This window comes from Anthonomus grandis, chromosome 1, assembly GCF_022605725.1.
Source record: "Anthonomus grandis grandis chromosome 1, icAntGran1.3, whole genome shotgun sequence".
Taxonomy (NCBI): Eukaryota; Metazoa; Arthropoda; class Insecta; order Coleoptera; family Curculionidae; genus Anthonomus; species Anthonomus grandis.
In genome coordinates, this window is record NC_065546.1 from 58,139,079 (window position 1) to 58,166,903 (window position 27,825).

The 27,825-nt window shown below is 32.9% G+C and overlaps 1 protein-coding gene across 4 annotated transcripts in view; it reads right to left on the bottom strand.

Moving 5' to 3' along the window:
- LOC126745607 (uncharacterized) overlaps window positions 1-27,825 on the bottom strand; it is a 295,984-nt gene that overhangs the window by 24,609 nt on the left and 243,550 nt on the right. For all 4 annotated transcript variants that reach the window (XM_050453550.1, XM_050453559.1, XM_050453552.1 and 1 more), the window contains one exon: window positions 6,928-7,091. In XM_050453550.1, the coding sequence (XP_050309507.1) occupies window positions 6,928-7,091 (164 nt within the window). The remainder of the gene's footprint in view (window positions 1-6,927; window positions 7,092-27,825) is intronic.

Below are 27,825 nucleotides of genomic sequence, written 5' to 3' on the forward strand. Positions count from 1 at the left end.
AAACCGTATATAATAAATTATGATATAACGGATCATTTTCTAATAATGTTAAAATTTTCACATGCTTTAAATATTAAGAGAATAAAAAATATTGTAAAAACTGATGTTAAAAATAAAATAAATTACATAAAACTTAATTATTTATTTGAGAATGAAAATTGGAATGACGCGTCTAAAACAAACAATCCAGAAGAAGCCTATACATTTTTCATAAACAAATTTTTAGAACTTTACTTAAAATGTAAAACAACATCAATTTTTTACAATAAAACTAACAAAAAAATTAAACCCTGGATCACAAGTGGCATTATTGTATCAATAAAAAAAGAGATAGATTAAAAAAACAATTACAAAATAACTTTACAGAAGAAAAAGAAAGAGAGTATAAAAGATACCGTAATAATTTTAAAAAAATAATTGACTACACAAAAAACCTTTACTACAAGACAAAAATTAATGAAAATAAAAATAACTTAAAAAAAATATACGAAATATTATCTGAATTTTACAATAAATATAAAAAACAAAATAAAATCCCTATTAAAATTCCCATGGAAGCTAAAAATAATTGCAATTTAAAAGAAAAATCAAATTTTTGTAATGATTACTTCTCTAAGATAAGCCTCGATATGTACAACAAAATACCAAACTCGTCAAATATATTTCAATTAAAAAATGCAAATAACTCAATGTTCTTAAGGCCAGTAGATCACATTGAATTAATAAAACATATAAACTCTTTAAAAAGTAACAGTGCTCTAGGACATGATGGTATCTCAGCAAAACTAATTAAAAAACTTCACATTTATCTAATTGAACCCTTGACATATATAATAAACTTAATCTTTAAAACCGTAATTATTCCTAAGTCTTTTAAAACATCCATTATAACCCCCATTTTTAAATCTGGAGACAAAAGTTTAATTGATAATTACAGACCAATCAGTACAATTTTTAATTTCGCAAAATTGTACGAAAAGTGTTTAAGGGAGCGACTAGCCGGGTTCTTGGATAAAAATGGACTTTTGTCTGAAAACCAGTTTGGTTTTTCTTCGGGCTTGAGTACTGGCGATGCCATGCACAAACTCATTGAACATGTAAGGTATATATTGGACTTTGGCAAAAAGTGCTTAGCAGTAGTTTTGGATCTGGCGGAGGCCTTTAACACGGTGCCCCACAAACAGCTTCTTGATGTCCTCGAGAAAAACGGGGTGAGGGGTCCCGTGTTACAGGTCTTTGCGAACTATCTTGTGGAGCGGCAACAGTACGTTAAAATAGATGACACTTTAAGTGACCCATGTACAGTGAGAATTGGGATTCCATAGGGGACCGTTCTGGGACCCCTGTTGTTTATTCTGTACATCAACTCACTTACAACTTTAAACATAAACGGTATAATTATTTCATACGCAGATGATACTGTTGTTGCTTTTGACGGAGATACGTGGGAGGAAGTAAAAAAATATGCTCAAACTGAAATTATTTATATTTTGGACATTAAATGTCCAAAAAACCAACTATATTGCATTCTCAAAGACTAAAATAAATCGACCATTGTTCACACACTTAGATATTCAAAATATGCCAGATAAAATACAGGCAGCATCAAATGTAAAGTATTTGGAAATTATCATTGATAGTAACATGAAATGGGACTTACATACTGCACATTTAACAAAAAAATTAAATTTCCTAATCTACAAATTTTACACTATTAGAAATATTTTAGACAGAAATATGCCTATAACCATATACCAAAGTTTAGTGGAATCAATACTAAGATATGGAATATTACTCTGGGGCAGTATGCATTATAATTCTTTAAATCCTCTTCAGATAATGCAGAATAAAATATTAAAAATAATCCTTAAAAACCCATTCTTATACCCTACTAAAGAAATTTATAATGAAACCTATACAAACACAAGAACTTTATTTTGTATAACTGTTTGTTGCTTCATACACAATCGTGAAAATATTAGATATCCAATAAACCATAACCAAAACACTAGATCTAATGAAGATAATCAACTAATTCTTCCTGTATGCTATAGTGAGTTCGGAAAGAGATCCATTAAATTTATAGGACCAAAACTGTACAATTTATTACCTAAACATATTAGAAACATCAAAAATAAAACAAAATCAAAAATAGTGAAGGAATATATTGTAAACAATCTTAATAAGTTTAAGTCTGTTGTATCCTAATATTAGTAGATGCCTTCCCTTGTTAAATTGTTTAGGTACTTTATTACCTCACTATAATTATTTTATAAATATACTTAGGAGCTCATATTAATGTATATATTTTTTCTTTAAATAAGTTAAACAGAAGAAAAATGTTTATTGTACACTGTTCATTTATTACTTCCCATACAGATGCTTGCATCTAGGGGAATATAACTGCATAATTTTGATATTGTAATAACTTATTATAACTGTGTAACTATAATATGATGTTATAAATGAAAATTAAAAAAAAAAAAGAAAAACTTGGTATTTGCCACATTTGGGACAGGAATAATTGTTGATATATTCCAGAACACCGGGAAAACGCCATTTGAAAGTGAGGTGTTTACGACGTCCAACAGCCTATTTCCAGCAACATGAAAGGCATCACAAAGAATCTGTTTGATGATGCCATCTTCACCCCCGCCTACATTTTTTAGATTATTAACGACTTGTCTCAATTTAGCCATTTATATTGGTTCAAAATTCTGGAGAATATTAGTTGACGTTGGACTTCTTGGGGCATTGCGAACTATATTTTGTTGCGGTATATTTTGAATAATCTCACTGATACTATCTATAAAAAAATTATTAAATTGATGTGCTATTGCTGCCACGTCAGTCTCAATTTATGTTCCAAAGAGAATTTCGCTCTGTATTGCTTCAGTTTTACCCGGCAGAAGGGTCTTCAGATTTTTTCATAGCTCCCTTGGATTTTCTCAATTTTCATCTATGGTTGCAGCAAAATAATTGTCTTTTTCATTCCTAATTTTACTCACGATAGCATTTCGTCTTGATTTATACTCTGCCCATATATCTTCACTTTTATGTAAAATGGCTCTTTTATACAGTCTATCCCTCTCAAGCATTAGATTTTTAATTTCCGAGTTAATCCACTTCTTATCTTGATATTTTTGTTCTGTGACAGCTGGGATCATGAGACACATTTCGTTGAGGCTTGATGCAATAGAGAAGATAAAGGCTTCTGCTTGTAAACTAACATCTGAAATGCTGGTGTTCCAAGGTGTACTAATAATATCATGTTGCAATTGATCTGAGTTATAATGTTTAGTAGATCTTTTCAAAGTAGTTATATTCGGAGTCACTATATTTTGATGATCAACATCAATCGAGATAATAGAATGGTCACTGATTTTCGGTATTAAATGAACTTCAAGAGGTAAATTTTTATCGTTAGTTACCACATAATCAATAAGCGTCTGGCTTGTACGTACTATTCTTGTAGGCGATTTTACAATTTGTGTAAATCCACTGGAAAATATTGCATCAACTTTACGTTACGATTTTTTGCACAAGCATTTAAGTTTGGTAAATCAAAATTTTTCTTGCACTGTATATACATTTTCGCAGCTCGCAGGTATTGATGGGGTTAGTTAAACTATCGGTAGATCTTTAAACATTTTTGGTTTTGAAAGTTGCCAAATAGTTTCTTTTTGAAATTAAATATTAATTAATTAAAAGGAATTATAAAATAACAAAGAACATGTGGGTCTAAACCGAAAAAAATAGAAAACTTTAGAAAAAATTAAACCCCAATTTGCGTAATTTAAATTCACCATGCGAAATCGTTCCCTTAGACCGACCGGGCAAAAGCAAAACGACCGCCTCATCGTTTTGTGGTGTCGCAGCCGCCCTGGGCAAAGACCAAAAAATTATTTCGAGATTTATAACCGGGAGCGGGAGACTTTTACTCGTCGCGTTGTGGAATGTTTTACCCTCCTTCCGCACACGAAAACTCGAATTCTCTCGTGGGAAATCTTTGGGCAATTCTGCCATGATTAATATTTGGGTCAAATTATCCCGCTCTGACCTATTGCGGTCATTATATCCGCCAGTTTACGTAAATGGGGTTGACATTTATTATTTCATTTAAAATTTTAGATTCGGGAAAAGTTGTCGAGGGTCGAATCGGGGCGAGACTATTCAGTTGAATAGCATAACCTAAATGGGGCCGATGTACGTTTCCTTATGTTTTTTTTTTAAATAAATAAAGTTTCACATCTTTGACCTTTCAAGTGAGTTTTTTACTTAATAAGATATAGACAACCCCTTCTTATTAAAGCTTAAGAGGGCGGCCTCCCTTCGACTGACGGCTTAAATAATACAGAAGTAATGTCTAAACGTAACCGCGCTGTGTTCAAAGCAGCGTATGATTACATATTCTTACTTGAGGTAAGGGAATCCCTAATATTTCTGCTGATTAATTATTTAAGGACCTCAAAAGTGGTTCTGATATTCACCGAGGCGAGGCTATACATTTTTCACTTTACTGGTTGAAGTATAAATGAGACATTTATTTAGTATCAGTGCAACATAAAAATAACTATAAATAAGGTGAAATTCGTGGGAAGTGCCGGCTGAACGCATATTGTTACACAAGCTGTGTTGTTTCCTGCGTAGTAGGTAGTTTTCTTAAATTAATAAGCATGGAAAATTTATTACTAGACTTAAGTTCTGAGTCAGATTCGGACGCAGATTGGGAAACAGAAATTTTGCTGTACGACCTATCAAAAAAAAGAAAGAAATCATATTGGAAAAGCAATTACATGAAAAAAAGGCAGAGTCATGGCGAATTTAATCTGGCATCTGAATCCTCGGACTCAAAGTTTACAAATTATTTTCGACTAAATAAAAATCAATTTATTGAAGTGCTCAATATAATAGAAGAGACAATTTATTCTGAAGGTTGTAATGCCCAGACACCCATAGGAACAAAAGAAAAACTAGCTGTATTCTTAAGGTAAGAAATTTATTTAATGTAAACTAAAAATTTATTTATTTAAAAAAAAATAACACTGGAATGCATTTTTGTTAAACTGAAAAGTTATGAAAAAATGATGCGGTGTCTTTGGACTGCGCACTGACTGTCTCTGGTGCCTCTGTACCAGGAGACTGTAGGGGTGTGCTAGAAAAGATGAGTAGGAAGCATGGGAGTATGATGTTTAAGGGCTGCAGGTTCCCTGAGGTATTGGTTGAAGCTGGTGCAAAATTGGAGTCTGAGAACCAGTTTGTGAAAAATTTTAAAGTGAAGAAGTGCCTATCTGTAAATATTCAGCTTCTACTTCTGACACTGCTAGATATACTCTATTTCTTGTAACATGTTGGTACGTAGCAGGCATTTCCCTTGTTATTTCATACATGGCCAAAAAAAACTTTTGAAGTCCATCACGTTGAGGCACTACTGCCTCTTCACTGGCTTTTTTTTTCAATTGCCCGTTCTTAACATTCACCCAGAAAAATGAGTCAACAGAAAATTCGTTCTAGAATTAGTGGTTAAGTTTCAGAAAATTGACGAGTAACCAAAAGTTGCTTTCATAGGATATTTAATAAAACAAAATCCAACCTTACAAAATTCCTTAAATGAAGATGATTATGACTTTATGACCAACGAGGGAAATTTTGCCAAAATAGTGAGTTGTTTATTGTTAATCCGCATCTTATTGACAATATTTGATTCTCAGATGAATGTATATTTTCACTCAGATAGAAATTCATTGCAATGGAAAAGTAAATCAAAAATTAAAAAAAAATCGTCAGATGCCAATACTGGACCGCCTTTTCTACTTAATTTAATTAGTTAAATTACGGTCAATCTGAGAATAATGGAAATAATTAAAGGAGAAAACGACTATGATGAATATCAAAAATATCAAATCATTCTCCAACAATATGGAGCACCATCTTGATGAGATATTTCCGGATCGTTGAATTGTAAAGAGGAGATTAGAGATGGAATGGCCAGCTAGGTCGCCTGATTTTGCGCCACATGATTTTTTGTTATGGGTGCATTTAAAAACTAAAATTTAGGCTACCCAATTAGAAAACCTTAAAGACTTTTAGCAGATGATAATACCTAAGTTCGAGAAAATAAGACTTTGTTTTGAGCAAAACCTTCATTCATATATGGAAGTAGAAAATTGTATTGGAGCAATTAATAAATTGACCTAATTTAGTAAGCTTGTTTAATTTAAACGACATAAAATTTGGTTTTTTATCTACCTACTTTTCATTATCCAAGTAGTTCCTTATAGTACCTTTATTTAATATGTAGAAATCTCTATCGTCCTTAGTATACATTTTATATTTTGAATCGTAGATGTCCTTATTGTACTATGTTTTTAATTTTAATTCTTTTATTTATTGTTATTTTTATTCCCGATAACGGGTAATTTTTGTTTTATTTGGTGAAAGTATATGTTTTTTGTAATATTCTGGTAAGTTCTAAATCTGTGTTGTTATAGCGAATAAGCTCTTTTTTAAAACTGTCTTCAATTACCTGTATTTTATTTTAGTATCTGATGATGGCTGTTTACACAGCCGAAATGCATAATACATTTACCTAAGTGACCTACATGCATTTTTCTTGGAGATAAAGACTTCCCCTATTTGTAGTCCTTACTAGTATTTAATTTAAAAAAATCTAGATTCTTATTCATACGTAATTCTGCTTCATTATAGTCATTGTGATCTAAAGAATAATACATTTTCTTATCATCAGCAAATGCCTGTAGCTTGCAATGCTTAAGAGAATTTAAAGTATATGCAGAACAAATCATAATTAATAATACATATCTATCACCAGTAAAATAAAAATGCATAATTTTAATGGATATGATAAACGTTTTACTATTTTTCATTTAAAGACTTTAAAATTAAACTTGAGACAATAATTCCTACCTGGATAAAAGACGGTTTCCCTACGCGTTGTATAATTCGCCTGGGGAATATGAAGCTTACAAGAGAACTCCTCCGCTCTTTCTAGCTCGGGCAGAGTCACCTGTGCGGAGACTTCATAGAGATATCCTAATTGTCTGGCCATCACGTCAGCCTCCGGTATAGGCCTGAAAAATTAATGAAACTTCATCCAAATTGACATCAAGAGCAATTTCGTTACGACAATGTTCGAATTTTACGACACGACGATTATTAAGACGTAATTCGTTGACCCAAATTGCACAATGCCGAACTTTCGACCCCGTCAACATTAAAACAGCAATAAACCACTGCGAAATGTCAAAAAGCCATCGGGGTTTGTCTGATGCGAGCGCTCCACGGAGACAAAAGGTTTTAAACCGGAAGCCCTGTTTAGTTTTCCGGTTTGATGCAAAAAGGAACCTGGTTTATACCTCGAGTGCGTTTCCGGAAGACGTTTTGTCTCGTTGCACGTGGAAGCTGTTAATTAGGGGTGGCTTCCCAGAGTAAAATACTCGGTTTCATATCTGGATGCTATTAAAGGTTTAATAGTTGTTGTTAAACTGTTTTGATTAAACCTTAACGGTTTGTTTTGGGTGAAATTAATTTTTTTTAAGTTTCTATTTGTACTTCCTGAACCCAAAGGTGATGGGGAAGAGAAAAGGATTTTTTATAGGAGGTGCTGGTTTTTAGAGAAAGGTTTAAAGGTTGTTTTAGAACTTATTCTATCTTAGGATACAGAGGGTTTGCATTTTCAGTTCTTAATTTTCCTGGGAAAAAACCACTTAGACATGCAACAATTTAAACGCTTCGTTATTATTTCGTTATTCTGAAATTTTTGGTGCTAGAGCTTTAAGCCTTTTGTCAATGTTGCCAGGGTCAATAGTTATTGCAGCGATGCTGCCCAAGCAAGACACGACAGTTAAATAAATGTTTATTTTTGGTTGAAAAATCAACTATAAATATCATCATACATTGAGGAATTGAATATATATTTAAGTTTAATGCATCAGGAGGATTTTTTTAACGTACAAGAGGAAAATTAATTTGTTCCAGTGGCGTCTGTAAAATCTGGCATATAAAAATGTGGTAGTTCTTAATAGTAATCTTCTCCCGAACATAGTTAGCAAAATACGTGTCAAGACTAAAAATTAATATTTTATTTAGTGGTAAAACTGTCTCGTAATTTAATTTTAATACGTATAGAGATTATTCTATTTTTTTCCACGGTAATCGCATGTCAGAAAAAAATGGCATGCGATATACCATCAAGATATCAAAATTGCTCTAAAATGAATAATAATTATAAAAAATAATAGTCTACTTTCTTGTACGGACGCCACTGGATAAACTTTAAAAAAATTGCCTACATCAAAAAATTGCTGTTGATACTCAAATAGTGTGTGTTATATTTCTTACTCATTTTTAAGTTCATAATGTCATGATAAAGAAATTATTTTTTTCTTAAGATTTTAACATCCTGGAGCTTAAGAGTTAAGGGGTTTAGAACATAGCTTTATTCGATCTTTTCTTCCTAAAATCACCCAATGATTAAAACCTTTAAGGATCAGCACCTTATTTTGTAGTACTCCGTATAAGTGAATGTAAAAAGCTACATTATTTATAAAAAGATGTGATATTTACTACTCATATGTCCGCCTAAAATATATAAAGATTAAAAGTTGTCAGTCATCATATTTACAAATGAATAAGGAAAAATATATTTGGAATTTAAGTAAATTTGTTTTTAATATTCAAGAAGTTCCAAACGTCGTCTTAAATGACCTAAAACAGTCTTTAAACGTCGTCCCATACATAAATATTTAACGTCTCTTAGTTTTGTTTAAGACATCTTTTAGGTTTTATTTAGAACTTTTCAGCAACGTAAGACATCATTTTGAATGTGATATTTTCACGTTACTTTAAGGTCATAAGGACGTCAAAATGACTGTGTCATAGAGACGACAAAGTACAAAAAACGACGTCTTGCAGATGTCATTACTTGTCATACCAGGGTATAGCAAAATAGGAAGTGGTAAATATTTTTACCTATAAGATGAACTAAAGATGTTTGGTAATGTTGTCAAGACAGACAGATAAAGCTGTTTGCATCATATGTACAGCTTTTATCAAAATAGTATAAATATTTGGACAACCGGATACTGATTTATTTCCTTCTTATTCTAATAACAAATGTAGTAAATATATACAGGGTGTCCCAAAATTAGTGGACGAAACGCGAACCCTGTATTCTTTGGTCAAAAATAACCCTTTTTCCTATAACATATATCGGCAAACGCCCCCCAAAGGAGCTACGCCCCTTTTAACGGGGGCACCTGAAGATGGTTTTTTTCACTTATTATCGTAACGGGTAAATATAAAAATTTTAAATTTTGGTATTCTCCCAATTTTGATAAGCTGTACTGCTTTAGTTGTCATTTCATAATTTTTATAATTTAGTCAGGTGCGTATCATTTAAGGCATGAGCCTAAAAAAATACTTAAAAAAAAATTGTTTGCCAAGTTTTTGTTTTTTTTTCTTTAAATTTTAGAAATCTAAAGCTTTTCACGTAAAAAAGTACCTCTTGGTCAATAACGCTAGGAATTACCATTTTCGAGAAAAACGCATTTAAAAATAACGCCGCATAGTATTATTAATAACAATTTTTATTAAAACTCAATAGCACGCTTCAAAAGTAAATTGACAAATAAAATTGCAAACAGATAAAAATACTAATTTATTTGAGGCAAATGTTCAAACAAGTTTCCGTTTTCCTGAATGCATAACCTGGATCTTTTTTGAATGTTTTGGGTCGATCTAAGAATTTCAAATCGGTTTTCTCTTATTTGGCCTGCAGCTGCGAGAATTCGCTTCTGAAGCTCTTCTGGAGTATCAATTTCGGTGGCATAAATAATATTGCACATATTACCCCAAAGATCATAATCCAGAGGATTAAGGTCGGGCGATCGTGGAGGCCAGTTTATTGGACAACCTGGGCCTATCCATTTGCCTGTAAAATTATTGTCCAGCCACTTTCTCACCTGTAGTGAGCTGGTGCCCTATCGTGCTAAAAAATCATTTCCAGCCGAGTTTCTATGGGAACATCGTCCAGTAAATCTCTGAGATTGTTTTGAAGAAAATTTAAATAATGACGACCAGTTAACCTGTGTGGAAAAATAATTGGGCCTATCAATTTATCTCCTATCAAACCCGCCCATACTTTAAAGGAAAATCTATGCTGAAAGTTAGTTCGTCGAACTACTCTCGGATTCTCGATGCTCCAAAAATGAGTATTACGGCTGTTAAAGCCCTCACTCCTAGAAAAAGTTGCCTCATCTGACCACAAAACTTTTTGACAAAGATTTGGGTGATTTAAAATCCAATGTACAAAAGTTTATTCGAGCTGGAAAATCTTCTTCTTCTAACTCCTGAACCTTTTTATAATGGAAAGGATGGCTAACATCTTAGTCATTCTTCCAATCTGAAATTATTTTTAAATATTTTAAATTGCATAGGAAATAAGCCTAAACCTTAGTAAGCCACTAAATATTCCAGTTAGTCGTCAAAAGGATTTGTTTTGGGGTGTTTGATGTTTGTGATAAAACTTATCCAAGCAAATAAAGTAAATAATAATAATAATAATAGTAATTAGAGTATTTTGAAATGAATTTAATGCGATCCGACGATAATAATTAATAACAACACTATTTACACCAATCTCAATTTTCAGTTATAAGTACTTTAAATTTAATTTTTTGGATAACAAATTAGGTACTTAATTATTTATTTATCATATTTAATTTTACTTACATTTGACTTTGGGATATTGGTAATCTCCTCTAAGGTTCTCAATGATATTTGAGGGTTTTTTTCAATTAAATTCAGTACTTCCCCATAACCATCATTTGCAATTGGTCTTCCTTGCCCTCGAGCACGTTTGACGGATCCATATTTAAGTAAATTTCTATGAATTCTAACAAAAACTTTCCAATGTGGAAGCCTTCTTGCAGGAAACCTCCCCCGATACTCTCGTGCAGCGGCATGTGCGTTTCCATTGCAAAACCCATACATAAAATGAATATCTACTTTTTCACGGGTCGAAAAGTCTTCCATAGTTAAAAAGACATTAACAATTTGAATGCAAAATGACAACTAATCAATTACAACAAATGTTAATGTCATTATGCAGTGTGTCAATTTTTTCCAAAGCCTGCTACTAAGTTTTCATAAAAATTGGTAGTGAAAATAATACTATGCAGCGTTATTTTTAAACGCGTTTTTCTCGAAAATGGTAACTCGTAGAGTTATTGACGAAGAGGTACTTTTTTACGTAAAAAGCTTCAGATTTTTAAAATTTAAAGAAAAAAAAAACTTTGACCAAATAATGAAAATTATGAAATGAAAACTAAATTCAGCATATCAAAATTGGGAGAATACCAAAATTTAAAATTTTTTATATTTACCCGTTTCGAAAATAAGTGGAAAAAACCATCTTCAGGTGCCCCCTTTAAAAGGGGCGTAGCTCCAATTTGCCGATTTATGTTTATAGAAAAAAGTGAGGTTATTTTTGACCAAAGAATACAGGGTTCGCGTTTCGCCCACTAATTTTGGGACACCCTGTATATTGGAAACAAGATCCCAGTTTTTATACTATAAACGCATTTTTTATATTAGGTTCATCGTTCTATTATGTCTTTGCCACCTTTCAGCATCATTGGTAAAACTATAATTTAGATTAACAAATAGAGTGCAGAGGATATTGTGGTTGTTCCAAAATGGAACTCTGAACGATGGTATCCTCTTTTTCTTTAGCTATAGTAGAAGATTCCTTGTATTTTAAACCAGATACTTATTTAATTTCTTCTCTTTCCAGAAAGAGCTATCCAATTTGCAATCAGTTTACCCTGGTTGTCAGTCATTTGTTGTCAAAATGTAACATTTTTAGTGTAATGTAACAGTTTGCACAATTCTAAATTCAGAAATAGGCCCTTTAATATATTTAAACAATGTTATCAAACTTAAATATGCCTTCTCTTTTAAGGAGGTAAGTTTTTAATAAAAAGTTTTAATAATAATTTAATAATATAGAACATTTTGGATAAGCTAAGCAATAAATACAGTTGTGACAAATATGGCTTTAACATACGAGTACTAAAATCGGTTAAAAAGAACATACTTATTCCTTTAACAAAATGAATCAATCACTTCTTGGTTAAGGAGTGTGTTTGCAGATGTTCTAAAGGCAAGTGTGACTCCAGTATTTAACAAAAGGCATCCGGGTCAACCTGAAAACTACAGGACAATATTTTTTCTGCTTCTGGTTTTAAAGGTTTGGGAGAAATATACGACCATTCAAATAGTGAATTTTTTCAATACCGAAAATATTTCGTCTCTATATCAGTTTGGTTTCAAGAAAAAGAGGAACATGTTGTGAATATCCAAAGTTCACCTGTATTAATAATATTTTGATATATGTAGCGACCTCTATGATGTAAGCGTTGTACTAAACTATAAGTATTGCTTGTTGCCTACTTTGTTAGTTTATCGGTCTTACGTTTTTTTACTTAGCAGTCCATTAAATGTTTTCGTCGTGTCAACAAGTTGTTTTCTTTTTCGAGTTTTCCCAACGATTATCTCTTCTGACTATAATTACAACAGGTTATGGGCCCAGGTCCCTAGATCTAAAGTACTGCGTATTCAGAGTATTTCGTTTACGGGATTATCAGTAGTTCGGATTTCGCCGGAAGAGTCGTTCGGAAGAGTCGTTTTGTCGTGTCGCGTCGCGTGTGTCTCGCAAAAGCAAAATGGCCGTCAATTACTTGACGAGTGTGCCAAAGCTTTTAGGTCGTGAGAACTACGATTAATGGGCATTTGCCGTTGAGAATATGTTTGTGCTAGAGGGCTTAAGCAATTGCATCAATGGGCAGGAGACTGATACAACACTGATTGCAAAAGCAAAGGCAACGTTGCTGTTGACAATTGATCCAGCCTTGTATCCGCATGTCAAGGATGCAGAGACAGCCCAAGAAGTGTGGACCAGTCTGAAAAGACTATACGATGACAGTGGGTTTATGCATAAGATAGGGCTGTTGCGTACGCTTATATCCGCTAGGCTCGAGAACCATGAAAGTATGGAATCCTACATTAACCAGATCGTGGAGACGTCACAGAAATTAAGGCGCACTGGATTTAAGATTGACGAAGAATGGGTCGGATCTCTGCTGTTGGCGGGTCTTCCTGACAGGTACAGTCGCATGATTATAGCCGTGGAGCATTCCGGAATCAATATCACTACAGATTCCATAAAAACTAAGTTACTCGATATGCAGACAGATGGCGGTAGCAGCAGTGCTAACGGTACCTTCGTTGCAAATCGAAAACTGAGTTATCGCAAGAGAGCGGCCATATGGGAGTGCAAGGAACTTCAAATCGTGATCGTGATGGGGGTCAAGTGAGTTCAAGTTCAGGTTGTCAAAACAAAAGGGATCTAAGTAGTGTTGTGTGCTACAAATGTGAAAAAACAGGACATTTTATGTCAAAGTGCCCCAATAACAAGTGTGATGGAGGTTTAAGTGCTGTGTTTACAACTGGCGAGTTTAAAGACACTGACTGGTATGTTGACAGTGGAGCCAGTGTCCATTTGACTGCAAACAAACAATGGTTGATAAACACTAGAAAACCTGACTTGTACGAGATTGTAGTGGCTAACAAGTCAAAGATTAGTGTGGAATGTGCTGGTTATATCCAGATTAAAACTAGAACAGGTAAGGAACACCAGATTTGTTAAAAGGGGTTCAGTATGTACCTGGTCTTACCACAAACTTGTTATCCGTTTGTCAATTAATCAAAAATGGAAATAAAGTTTCGTTTAGTGAGAATGGCTGTAACATTTTTAACCCAGAAAATTGTTTAGTGGCAACTGCCAGTCTGGAAAATAATGTTTATAAACTAAATGTTTGTAAGGATACGTTATCATGTTTTCAAGTAGTTGGTAGTGATGTTTGGCATCAGCGTTTAGGCCACATAAATGATAGTTATTTAAATAAGACAGCTACTTTGGTTGAAGGTCTTATTTATAAGGGTCAAGTGAAAACTAAAAGTTGTGAGGTATGCTGTAAGGGCAAACAAGCTCGTTTGCCATTCCCCAAAGAAGGTAGTCGTGCTGAGGGAGTGCTACAGGTAATTCACAGTAACATCTGCGGACCCATGAAAACTAAATCATTGGGCGGAGCCAAGTATTTTCTCACCTTTATAGACGATTACAGTCGTATGTGCTTTATTTATTTCCTGAAGACAAAGGACGAAGCATATAAGAAATTCAAGGAGTTTAGAAATCTTGTTGAGAATCAATTGAATACAAGAATTAAGAAATGGTGGCGAGTTCCGTAACAAACTTTTTAGTGGTTATTTAAAGAATGCTGGCATTATACATCAGACATCGAACAGCCACACACCTCAACAAAATGGCATGGCGGAAAGGTTTAACCGAACCATAGTTAAGAAAGCAAAATGTCTCTTGTTCGACGAAGGTCTAAGTAAAAGTCTTTGGGCGGAAGCATGTAGTGCAGCATGTTACCTAAAAAATCGTTCAGCATCCTCAACACTCTCGAAAACCCCTTATGAACTGTGGACAAGCCGAAAACCAAACGTGAGTCACTTAAGAGTATATGGGAGCACAGTGATGGTTCATGTACCAAAAGTGAGTCGCAACAAATGGGATCAGAAGTCTGTAAGACATGTACTAGTAGGGTATGATGAGACCACTAAGGGCTATAGATGTTACAACCCTGTAACCAGAAAAGTTATTGTCAGTCGGAATGTCACTATTATGGAGAGGCTAAGTGAAGCTGTATCCACCAATGTCGAGGCTGTTCAGGAGGCAGTTTCTGTTGCCAGTAATGTAGAAGAAGCAGTAAGGTGCAGTTACAGTGGGGGAAGAAAGTGAATTTTCTTCTTCAAGTTTCTATGACTCATTGTCAAATGACAATGAAATGTTGTCAGATTCTGACGATAGCTATGTACCTGATGTGCCAACAGTGTTGCTAAGTATTCCTGATGTGCCAAGAAGATCATAAAGAGAGCCTAAGAAAAAGTGCTTATATGTCACATATTTTAATGGTGCAGTTGGAGCTGCAGAGCCAGATGGTGTGATGGATTTGCCAAAAACAGTAGCTGAGGCATTCTCGAGAATGGATGGGCATAAGTGGAAATAGGCTATGATGGAAGAGATTAACTCCTTCAATGAAAATAACACTTGGGAGTTAGTGGAACCACCAAAGGATGGCACAGTGGTTAAGTGTAAGTGGGTGTTCAAAGTCAAAAATGATAGTGAAAATAAGTGTACTTATAGGGCTCGACTTGTAGCAAAAGGTTATTAAAGAGAGGGCATTGATTATGTCGAAACTTTTGCTCCAGTCATGAGACATTCAACATTTAGGTTGTTACTAGGTTTAGCCGCTAAGTTAGATTTAAACATTATACATCTTGACGTAAAGACGGCATTTTTAAATGGGGATTTAAGAGATAATATTTTCATGCAACAGCCAGAAGGTTTTATTTGTTAAAATAATGCAAATAAGGTGTTTAAGTTAAAAAGGCTATTTACGGGCTAAAACAGTCTGGCCGTGCATGGAATGAGAAGGTAGATATGGTTTTGAGGGATATTGGGTATACTAAATCAAAACTAGAGCCTTGCCTTTACACCAAGAGAAATAAAAACGGTTTATTAACCATCCTAGCGCTATACGTTGATGATTTTTTTTATTTTTTCTTCAGATTGTGATGAACTTGAATTTCTTGAAGGTCACCTTAATTCAAAATTTAAAATTCAAAACCTTGGTAAAGGCAAACAGTGCTTAGGTTTAAGAATTAGTCGTGATCACAATAAAGGATGTATTAGTATTGATCAGGAACAGTATATTGAGAATTTACTAAAGCGCTTTGGCATGTTAGATAGTAATGTCGAGGGAGCCACTTGTGATGATAACATTCCATATCAAGAGCTGATAGGAAGCTTAATATATTTAGTAGTCATGACACGCCCTGACATTGCTCATGCAGTGAATCTGCTTAGTCAATTTAATAACTGTTATACTAGATTACATTGGCAATGTGCAAAGCATGTGCTCAGATATTTGAAGGGCACCAAACATTTTTCCATGAAGTTTAGTAAAGATAATTGTGAGGCAGATTCTAAAATAGTAGGGTTTGCAGATGCCGATTGGGGTTCTTGTAAGCAAGATAGAAAGTCATTTACAGGCTATGTATTCAAATTTTTAGGGAGTTCGATATCATGGAATAGCTGTAAACAGCGCACAGTTGCTTTGTCTACAACTGAAGCCGAGTATATGGCCCTAAGCGAGGCAGCTAAGGAGGCTATATATTTTAGAAATTTGTGGTTTGAGATCACTGGTAAATTGGATTGCATTAAGATTTTTAATGACAATCAAAGTGCTCAAAAACCAGCCAACAATCCAGTTTTCCATGATCGCTCTAAACTATAATTACAACAGAACATAATTCATGGAATAGTAGATCTTGTATCTGCATTTTTGGATTCTTCGACTGTACTCACTATCGAAATCTATATCTCACTTCGAAAACTTAAATATTACAAGTTTGGTACGGCAAGTGTGAATAAGTTGCTAGAACAAAGACAATAAGTGGTGAGGTGTCCTTAGCAATGAGCGACATTTACATAGGTGTACCCTAGAAGTCAACTCTTGGGCCTATATTATTTTTAATATAGGGCACTGACGTTCCATATTAGCCAAATATACTCTGTTCTGATGACACCACTTTTTCTCTTGCTGTTCATACGTTGAGCAAGTCATTGGCGACTACCAGGTTGGCACAGGAGAGGGTAGAGAAGTGGTTCTGTTCTCCCAGCCTACTGCTGAATGCAAAAAAAACCAGATAGTAATTTTCTTTTTTTCAGGTATACGGGAGACAGCGGGTATTTCAGTCGGAACTTTTCTAGGTGTAACCTTGGATCCCAAATTAAAGCGGTGTGAGAATATTAATGCTTCAGCAAAAAAAACTTCCAAATCTTCTTCAGCATATTTCTCAGTAAGTCTTCATTATTCATTCGAGGCTTGAACGCTAATAGAATAAACGATAAGATTGATGGTGCACATTTGTTTAATGTCATAGATTACTTAAACCAGAATGATATCAAAAAAACATTTTATGATCAATTTAGGAAAAACACCATCAGCGGGTGGAAATTTGATTTCCAATAGTAATAAGCTTCAAAATCAATTTTTCCTAAAGTGTCCTCGTGGGAGCCATTAAATCCACGTTCCATCTTTACCAGGCACATCCTGGCGCGTTTTCCGAAACAGGCCAATTAAGCCGACCAAAACTGCCTTAATAACTTCCCATTTAACCCACATATATCGACCATTAATTACTTAATTGGGGGCTTCCGCCCTTTCGTAACGTACGCGCAACGTCGCTACAGTTTTCGGAAGAAATTAAGAACTTCCTGCGAAGGAAGTAGGCGGACATCGTAAATTAGCGACCACGTGACACACACACACACTAAAGCGAGAAAACGAATGGACAAAGTGGGATGGACAAAATGGGAGGGTGGGAAGGGAAGTTGGGGAGGAAACCACCCCCCGTAAAGCAGTCACGGGGCTGACAGACCGGCCGAGTGGGATTACACGAACGGAATCGGGCCACGCGTTTAATTGAGAAATAAATCTGGAGAATGCGTTTCCTTAAAGAAGGAAACTTGACAGCCATATGAGATTAGGGAGCTGGAAAAAGTTTTATTTTTCCGGATAGGGCGATATGGTCTCGCTGAGGAGAAACAATCGATTTAAAAACATGTACTTTAATGCAAGTGGTGCAAAGTAAAATAATAGGCGAAGGGTCCTGTTTACTTTACAAAATTTATTTCAAAAATCATGACATGTTTCGGTTGTTGAACCATTGTCAAAGGAAAACTATGTAAAAATATAAAAGGGTGTTATTAAACTAATAAATGAATTAAAAATATAGTAAAACTTACATGACATTATAACAAAATGTCCATAAAAAGGTTAAAAACAACGGCGCTACTGCTTTCTAATGGGTTTACAAAGTTTTTAAATCTTAACCATAAACTTCTTATATTTTGAAAGGAATTTTTTACATATTTCTGAAGTTGGTAAGGAAGAATGGTTTGACTAAGAAGCTCATTGAAAAAAAAACAAAATAATATTCTATTAAACCTTACTATTATTTTTACTTATTTATTTGTGAAAATATATATTCTTTTTTGTATTTTTTTATGTCCAAATTATTGGACCTTTTGTATTCTGCTCTAAGCTGTTCATTATTTGGTTGTTGTATACATTTTTTAAAAAGATCGTTTTTATTATTTATCGTCTTAAGAAATTTTTTATCAACCCAAACTTGCTTATCATAATATTTTCTTGTTCGTTTTATTGTATGCGTATTTTTTTCTATGTAAAATTGTAATTTATTAATGAAATGATCTGTGAAACATTAACATCGGTATTACAAATGGGAAAAGGCCATGTTTCTTGCTTTAAATCCATTTTCAACTAGTCATAATATATAAATTGTTTAATTATATGATCTGGTATTTGAGTTTTTACTGATTTATTGTATTCGAAGATCAATACTATTGGAAAGTGATCAGTGATATTATAATTCAGTATATAAGATTTGACATTTCTTAAAAAAAGGTTTTTGCGCAATTTAAAAAAATAATGGTCAATACATGTGCCTGATATAATAGGTCTTGCAATTTCTTTAATGTAAGATAGGAATTGAAAAAAAAAGAGAATGTTCTTGTATTCTTCATTTAGTTATTGATTAGAAAAAAGGTTTATATTTAAATCCCTTGTTAAAACGTGTATTTCGTAGTATTTCTTACTCTAAATACATTGTATTGTAATGGTCATAATGAAAAAAGTTTATATTTTCAATATAGTGTGTTTCAATTACAAACAATAGTATCGCAATCTACAGAGACACCGCAATTCATTAAAATTCTGGTAAATACTACGTATATTTAAATGAATTAATTTAAGGCAGTTTTGAGGAATAACGTTTTAAAATAAGGCAATATTCTTGTGATTATAATTGGGTGCTATAATTGCTTCACTTTGATAATCTCGAATATAATAATAATAATAATAATAATAATAATAACGTTTATTATTTACCATGGAAATTATATAGAATATAAACTTACAGGTGTATTCAATAATTGAGGTAAATAAAAGCTAATGTATCAGACTCCTGCATTGAAAATGCAGGTTCTGTTCTACCTACATAGCTACAACATAAAAAACTTTTTAAATTAAACTAACAACTAATAAATTAAACTAACTACTAGATATAATGTACATACATTACATCTAGGTAGTTGATGATTTGGTACAGATTACAACAATACAACAATTAAATACGGAAGAATATATCTAATACTAGCCATTCAATTACAATTTATAAACAAGAAAAATGAAAAATAAATCTTATAGCTCTAATATGCATGTTACTGATTGTCCAATAAGATTTGCCTTACTTTTGTTTTGAATCTATAAATGGAATTCGAAATATCAGTTATATCGGGTGGTAGCGCATTAATGATATGAGAAATATTATAAGAGAATGATTTTTTGAAAAATTGATTTTTGTGTTCAGGAATAGTTAAAGATTTACTTCTTAAATTTAAGTGATGAATGTCTGTCCGTAATTTTGTTGTATAGGTAGGGAGGACTGCGGTATTTAATAATTTTATAAAATAGCACACTGGAATGTAGCTTACGTCTATTAAACATATTCAGCCACTTAAGATCATTAAACTTATGTGATACATGACCTCGCCTATTAATGCCATAAATAAAACGAATACAAGAGTTTTGCATTTTTTGAACTCTATAGGAGGCTTGAGCATCTAGACAAGGTCCATAAACCACATCACAATGATTAAAGTTTGACAACACAAGAGAGTCGCATAGCTCACGTTTAATATTCAGATCTAAGTAATGTCGATGAGGGTACAATACGACTTTTTAAGATTATTTGATATGTGTCCACTAAACTTTAGCTGTGAATCGAGTGTTAAACTCAAGCTCTTGGTGTTCTCAACTACTTGAAGTTTTTGATGTCCAACAAACAAAGAAAATTCTTCATAAATAGTCCGTATTTGAACGTTACTTCCAAAGAGAATAACATTTTTTAGGGTTTAATTTTAACATATGCTTACTAGAAACTTTAACAAGTGCATTAAGATCAGCATTTATATGGTTCAAAGCAGTTAAATAATCAGAAGGTGCAAAGGAGTGATACAACTGCGTATCATCTGCATAGAAGTGATACTTACTCTATTCAAGATATTGAGGAAAGCATGTTGTATAAATACTAAATAATAGTGGCCCCAATATACTACCTTGAGGCACCCTATTAAGAACTGAAAGACGACTTGATAAGGTTGCATCAATTTTTACCATTTGAAACCTATTACTTAGAAATGATTTTATTAAAGCTATAGCATGATTTGAGAATCCTATGTAGTGCAGTAAGGCTACCAATATTTGATGATTTAAAAAATCGAAGGCTTTAGTAAAATCTAGCAATACCAGAGCGGTGACTTTGTTATTATCTCGGGCACGAAAAATTTCATCGGTAATATCTGCCATTGCTGTTACGCAACTATATCCACTGCGAAATCCAGATTGCTTAATGGGTAGTATTGAAAGTCTATTAACATGGTTCCTTATTTGTACATTCAATACGCGTTCTAATATTTTAGACATAGTTGGTAGCACACTAATGGATCGAAAATGTGTATAGTCAGTAGGGTTACTTATTTTTGAAAGGGGTAAGACAATGGCTTCCTTCCAACAATTGGAAAAATAGTTAGTTTCTAAGCATTTATTTATTATGTGTGTAATATATTTGCAAATATGAGGACAGCAAAGCCCAAGAAGAGTTATGTTAAGACCGTCTGATCCAAAGGCTTTACTTTTTTTTTAATTATGTTAAATACCCCATAATTTTCCACTGCTCTGAACTGCAAAGAGAAATCTATGTCACTTTTTTTATTGGTTGAATAAAAGTTTAAAAGTTCCTGATCTAAAGACTGGTTTGAGATAGTAGAGTTTATAAAAAAATTGTTAAATTGATCAGAGATATGGTTTTAGAGGCGTAGCATTGCGATGGCTTGAGTCCTATCTATCAAATCGTACTCAGAAGGTTTCAGTGTTTGGGCGTTTGTCTGCTTCTAGATCCCTAAAATGCGGCGTTCCCCAGGGTTCAGTGTTATTTTTACTGTATGTGGATGACTTGAGTTCATTGAAACTGCAGGGCAAGGTGGTTCAGTTTGCTGATGATACCACCATACTATGGAGCCATAAAAATTCTGACTATATTAAGACTTGTATCCTTGAAGACCTTCAGATTTTATCAGGGTGGTGTGCTTCCAACAGGCTCGTGTTTAATGTAAGAAAGACGTCTATTATGGGGTTTAAGTGCGATGTTCAGGGTCTGATGTTTGACGAAAATTCCCTCTTGCAGAATAAAGAGTGCTGCAAGTTCCTAGGAATTACCATTGATGGTCGCCTTCGGTTTGAAAATCATATTTTACATTTAGCTGGGAAATTATCTTCTGGATGTTTTGCAGTAAGAATGGCAAAACAAGAGCTGGGAGGGGTGGTTGCACGTTCAGTGTACTTTTCACTTATTGAATCTCATATTCGGTATGGCTTGCCTTTTTGGGGTTTAACCAATAAGGGGCTACTTAACATTATCTTTGTTATTCAAAAAAAAGCAGTTAGATATCTGTGTTCTGCTAAGTTAAGAGATTCTTGCAAACCCCTCTTCATTTCTGAAAAAATCCTAACTCTTTTTTCACTCTTTATCTTAGAAACAGCTGCTCTTATTCACAAAATTCCCAAACTACCCTCTGACACTGGCCATTTGACTTGTCGTGTAAATGATGTTCCCCTACCTATTCCTACGTCTTCCCTTACCAAAAACTCATTAATTTACATAAGTAAAAAAATTTACAATCATGTTCCTCTGTGTGTTAGACATATATCGGATGTTAAGAAATTTAAGAGAGAATTAAAGTCGCTTTTATTGGCTAAGGCATATTATAACCTGGATGACTTTTTTAATGATAGGTTTTAACCTTGGACATGTTGGAAAGTTTTCTTTTTTTTTTTCCTTTTTTCTTCTCTAGTTTTGTCAACAAGTTTACCTTTATTTAGTAATTGATTGTTTTATTTAGTTATCTTTAATTTAGGTATGTTCAAAAAGTTTTGTCTTCTTGTGTTTAATTTTGTTCATTGTTATGTCAATTTTTGAAATTGTATTTGTGTTTTGTTTTTTTAGCTTTGTAGGATGCTTGTACACAAGATTATTCTTACGTAATATAGCACATTTTCTTTCTTTCTTTCTTTCTTTCTTTCAACATCATTAAACTGCACCGGAATATCTTTTTTCTTAGACGGAGTTAGTTTATTAAGTTCCTCCCATTTTTCTCGAGTACTGCAATTTTTAAATTTATGCTTATAATAGGCTTTGCGTTCCTTTCTTATTGAAGGTGTTGTTAAGTTTCTTAATGATTTATAATATTCCCATTTTTCTGGACGTTTAGTGCGTTTAAACTGCTGAAGAGCTGCATCTCTTAATTTCTGTATTTTCTTAATATTCTCTGTAATCCAGGGTAGGAAGGGTTTTTTAGGCAATGTAATTGTTTTAAGAGGAGCGTGAATATCAAATAGGCTAGTTATAGCGTTAATAAATACGACTTTTTGATTAACAATAAATCAACGATATTGTAAACATTATTAAACGGTATCGATTGAAGGTTATTTTTAAATAGGTTATAGTTTATATTTTTTAGATTTCTAGAAATGATAGTTTTTGGTTTATAATTTAATTTGGCCATTTGTATCTCACAATAGACTACGAAGTGGTCGGAAAAATTAGAACAGATAACACCAGTGCATTTAATTTGATCATAATTAGTGACTATTAAATCAATTAGGGAACTAGAAGATTTCGTGACTCTGATTGGCTCTATTATAACTTGTTTCAAATTAAAGGGTTCAAACATCAAAACTAACTTTTTTGTGAAAAGATTATCGCATAGTAACATGTCAATATTAAAGTCTCCTATACAAAATATGTTGTTATACAAAGAAAACAAGTTAGAAACAAGGTCCTCCATTGTGTTTAAAAACTGCTGAATATTCGATCTAGGTAGTCTATAAATTATTTCAATAACAAAATGTTCTTTCTTTATTGTAATTTTTGCCCAGATACATTCTAAAAACTCATGACTCTCATAAAAGAGAATTTCAGTTTTAAATTGATTTCTAATATAAAGAGCCACACCGCCCCCGCGGCCATGCGCTCTATCGCATCTTTTTAAGGTATAATTATTTAGTTTTATATTATTGTTTGGTATATCTGGACCTAGCCAAGTTTCAGTCACACCAACAATGTCGAAATTATTGTTGAAAATGGTAGTCTTAAACTCGTCCAAATGCAGAACTAGTGATCTAACATTAATTTGAGAAATACGTATAGACATATTGTACCTACCCTAAACAATTATTTGAAGTGAGACAAAAGAAAACCAGAAAAATAAACTAAAAACTTATCTTAAAACTAAGGTTTACTAAACTAAGGCTTATTCTGTTCACATGCAAAAAATAATGTATACCTTTATTTTGTTTTTTTTGCTTTTTGTTCCTTTTTCTAAACTGGAAGTAGAAGTGGTTCTAGCGGCAACAGTTCTGGTAAGAATACGATTTTAAACCGTAGGAGTGCTGTTTATGACGATTTCCTGGCTCTTTCCTGATTTATTTTGATTCTGATTAACCCTGACCGGTGGAGCTACCTGGGAGGTCTTAAGTGGTGATTTTTCCTTTTCAGTATTGACACGGGATGGTGTTGAGGTGCACTGTTGTTACGAGTTAGCTGTTTCTTATTTATAAAGAATTCTGAAAAGGATACCTCGTCAGCCTCTATCAGATCGGTTACGCTAAACACTTCTTCGTTAACTATTAGTTGGTTCTGTGATATTTTTGCCGTGAAACCTTTACTTTTGGCTAATTTAAAAAATTTGTAAATAATTTTTTCTGCTGTTGTTGGGCAGTTAGATCATTGGCAATTGTAATCCCAGTACCCTTTAATTTATATAAGTTCTTCAGAACCGATTTCTTATCTAGGAAACGAGTAAACCTAATAATAACTGGTCTATTGGCCTTTTCTTTTTTGCCAACTCTGTAAATATTGTCAATACTTTGCAGATTTATTTGGACTGACAACGTGTCACTTAACAGTTGATAAATTATGTCTTCCAAATTATCTTCTTTTTTAAAAACGATAACTTGAATCCTTTTAATGGATTGTTCAATCCTTTGCAATTTTTTAATAACTTCCAATTTTTCCACTTCCAGTTTCAAGATCCTATCTTCCAAAGATTTTATTTTTTCTTTAAAATTCTTTAAATCCTTTATAGTCTGCACATCTATCTTAATAGCATTACTTTGCAGCTTCACCTCTTGCAATAGTTGAAAGATCTGTTCATTAGTTATGGGAGACATTTTGCTTTAAAAGTACTGGCCGATTTGCTTGTATAGTAATTCTCGCTGACCGGTATGCTACTATCAGATTCCTTAAGATAACAATGACTTGGAACTTTTTACAAATTAGAGGTGATAGTTTATATTGTTTTGATTTTTTAAACCTCCTATTTCTAAATGAAAACATTTATTAAACTTACAGATTTTTATAGAGTTGGTTGTCTGGTATCTAACGAATTAATATCACTAACTTTTATGTTTTAATTTTTATTAGAACTTAGCAAATTTATTACTTAAGAAGGAGCAAAGAAAATTAAGTTTGTTTTATTGTTCAATAAAACAATAAAAAATATATGCGTCCATTTGGAATCCTATTATTAACCTTAAAATTATAGAGAGCACTTTGTGTTGATGTTTTTTTATTATAGGAGACTATCAGTATACAAATTTAAGACACAAAAACAACAAATTGGTCAAATCAATGTATTCTTATCGTTTTAATTTATTACTCCGATACATTTTTAAATAAAATCGATGTGAGTTCAATATTTTTGAAATGAGGTTTGAAGATAATTTGTATTTCTATCTGGAGATTGGCAACATTTTCAGCATTTGCTTAATTAATTCGGTAAGTTTTTTTAAAAATTGATTTAATTTATGCATTTTTAAGGAAAAAAAATCGAATTTCAATCCTTTATTTTCTAAACGAATTGACCGATTGACAAAAAATAAGCGGCAACGTATAGGGAATTATTAGCACTTTTTAATAAGGTATCATTAAAAATACATTCCCATTTAAAAAAAATAGAGATGGTATTCCCACTTAGGGGGTTGAAGATTTTGCAATCATTTTTTGGGGCAAAAGTTGTTCTCTTTATAAAAATAATTGACGTATTTTTGAGTTTTAAAAAAAAAATCCCTAGCAGTTATGCCTTGCGGTACGTTTTCGATGGCCCACCCTGTATTTAATATAAATTTAAGCACCGTAATAGTAGTTTTAACAAAGCAGACTCACTTCAATAAGCACGAAAAACCCTTAGAGCCTCTCACTCACTCTCTCTCTCTCACAATAATAAATTGGTCCAAGTAAAATTTTTCTTGACGTCAATGTTGTCGCAGAACCGTAGGGATCTCGTCCGTTTTCTCATAATAGTTTCGATTCGGTGATGTGTGAAAAGATAAGAGCGCGCCCCGCGGTCACTAAAAGCATTTCCCCGATATAATTTTCACGGGACGACCCCGACAAGGGATAGAGAGGAATAATGCGCGACTATCATAACGGCAACCCCGCAAATATTTCCCCACCCGTTTTCTCTCTATGTGTGGTTTTTCTTTTCGGTCGTCGTTTTATTTTTGGGTTTGCATGATGGGTTTATGGATTACCATTTTCACTGTCGATATTGAGCGCTTTTAGAACGGACGGGTATAAAGAGGCACCGCGGATAAAGGATCTGAATTGTCTGCGGGGATGGTTTTTCTTCTTTTGTTTTTTTTTATCCATTTATTTCCCAAGCCGAGTGTTATTTGTTTATTTTCAAGAAAATGTAGGGTGGTTTTTTTTTGTTTTAAGGTTGTTGTTGTTTTTAGAATAGAGCTTTTTTATTAAATTTTTTTGTTGGTTTGTATTTGGTACTATATCTGGCTTATGTTAGTTGCCGCAGAGTCTCTCTAGTCGCCCACATGTAATGACAAATAATTCATGATTTTTTTACACGTCATTTAAATAGACTTTTTTAACTAGTTTATTAATGTCATTTTTGTTGAGTGCATTATAAACTTTCAATGTTAATATTTCAAAAAAGGTTATTTGAAGCGAGATTTTTAAAGTATACTCTTTTTGAGCAAAACATACAAAGCAATGCATCTTTTAAATAAAAAAATTAAATATGGCAAGCCTAAATATATTATGGAGTTTCAAAAATGAAAATGTTGCTGGGCACCGCCCTATAAGACATAATTTTAAGATTTGCCATATAAAAAAATCCTATTGTTTAAATTTTGTGTAAAGCGAAGAATAAATGCTAAATTTATAGCAAAAAATCAAAAAAATTACATTAGTTTTATCACCTTGATTAATATCCTGATACAGCCAATTTTCAATTATTCAATAAGTAAGTACACTATCTTCGTCAACATTTAACCCGGAAATTTGTGTTGTTCTTATGTTTAGCATAAGACAACAATAACAATTCATCTCAGTACGCGATGTAACCCAAATTTTACAATCGTATCTCATACGTAAAAAAATTATATAAATTGTTTTTTTTTTGAGTTGAGTTGGGTTACTTAAGTTGGTTACACTCTAATATATTCCGACTTAAAGTAAAACAATGGTAAATGTTTACTTGAATTTAAATTAGTGTTTGTTTATAAAATGGAGACCAATTTAATATTTTTACCTGTCGCATCCCAAGTATAAATAAATAAAAATAAATGCATATAGTTATACCCCTGTATAATAATTATAACATTGTATTATGCACACAATTCCTCGATTTTAGATTGCTTACTCTAATTCTTGTAATTAGTATTAGATATGCATAAGTTGCATATTATTAATATAAATAGAGGTAAAAACAAAATAAAGCAGCTCATTTGTTAGTAGTAATTGCCGTTGTACTAAATAAAATTTTTTTTAAATAAATTTTCTTAAACCCTAAAGAAAACTGGCGCAGTCGGTAGGATACACCAAGCGGATTATATACAGATATCATAAACCGCGTTCGTTTTAACGATTTATGGTGTAAACCAATAAAAGTTAAATTAGCGATTTGGTAGTGCGAACCAAAGGGGCTCACGACCAGGGAAGATTCGTCCTATTGGTGCGAGGCAAGGAACAGCATCGTCCAACCCTCATAACGTATAGAATCCAGGGAAGAGACAGAATCGCTCGTCCTATTGGAGAAATGAAGATTTTGTTGTTATTGTAAGTACATTGATTATTGTTTATTTGATATATTGACAAGAAGGTATAATTTTGAGCGTTGAACGATTTAATTTGACTAGTGGAAAATCCAAATATTTTCTGTTTCATTTTATTTTTTAATAATAAATAAATAAATATTCAAAATGCCTGAACCCAATTATGCGTTATTTATACGGTCAAATTCACGATATATACGGATCATAGACCGTTAGTTTGGCTTGCAAATTTAAGTGAACCAAATAGTAAACTAATGCACTGGAAATGTAAATTAGAAGAATATAATTTTGATATCATTTATAAAAAGGGGCTTTTAAATACAAATGCGGATGCACTTTCTCGCATACAGTTAAACACTATAGAAACCGAGTCCACCTTAAATAGTCCAGGCAATATAAA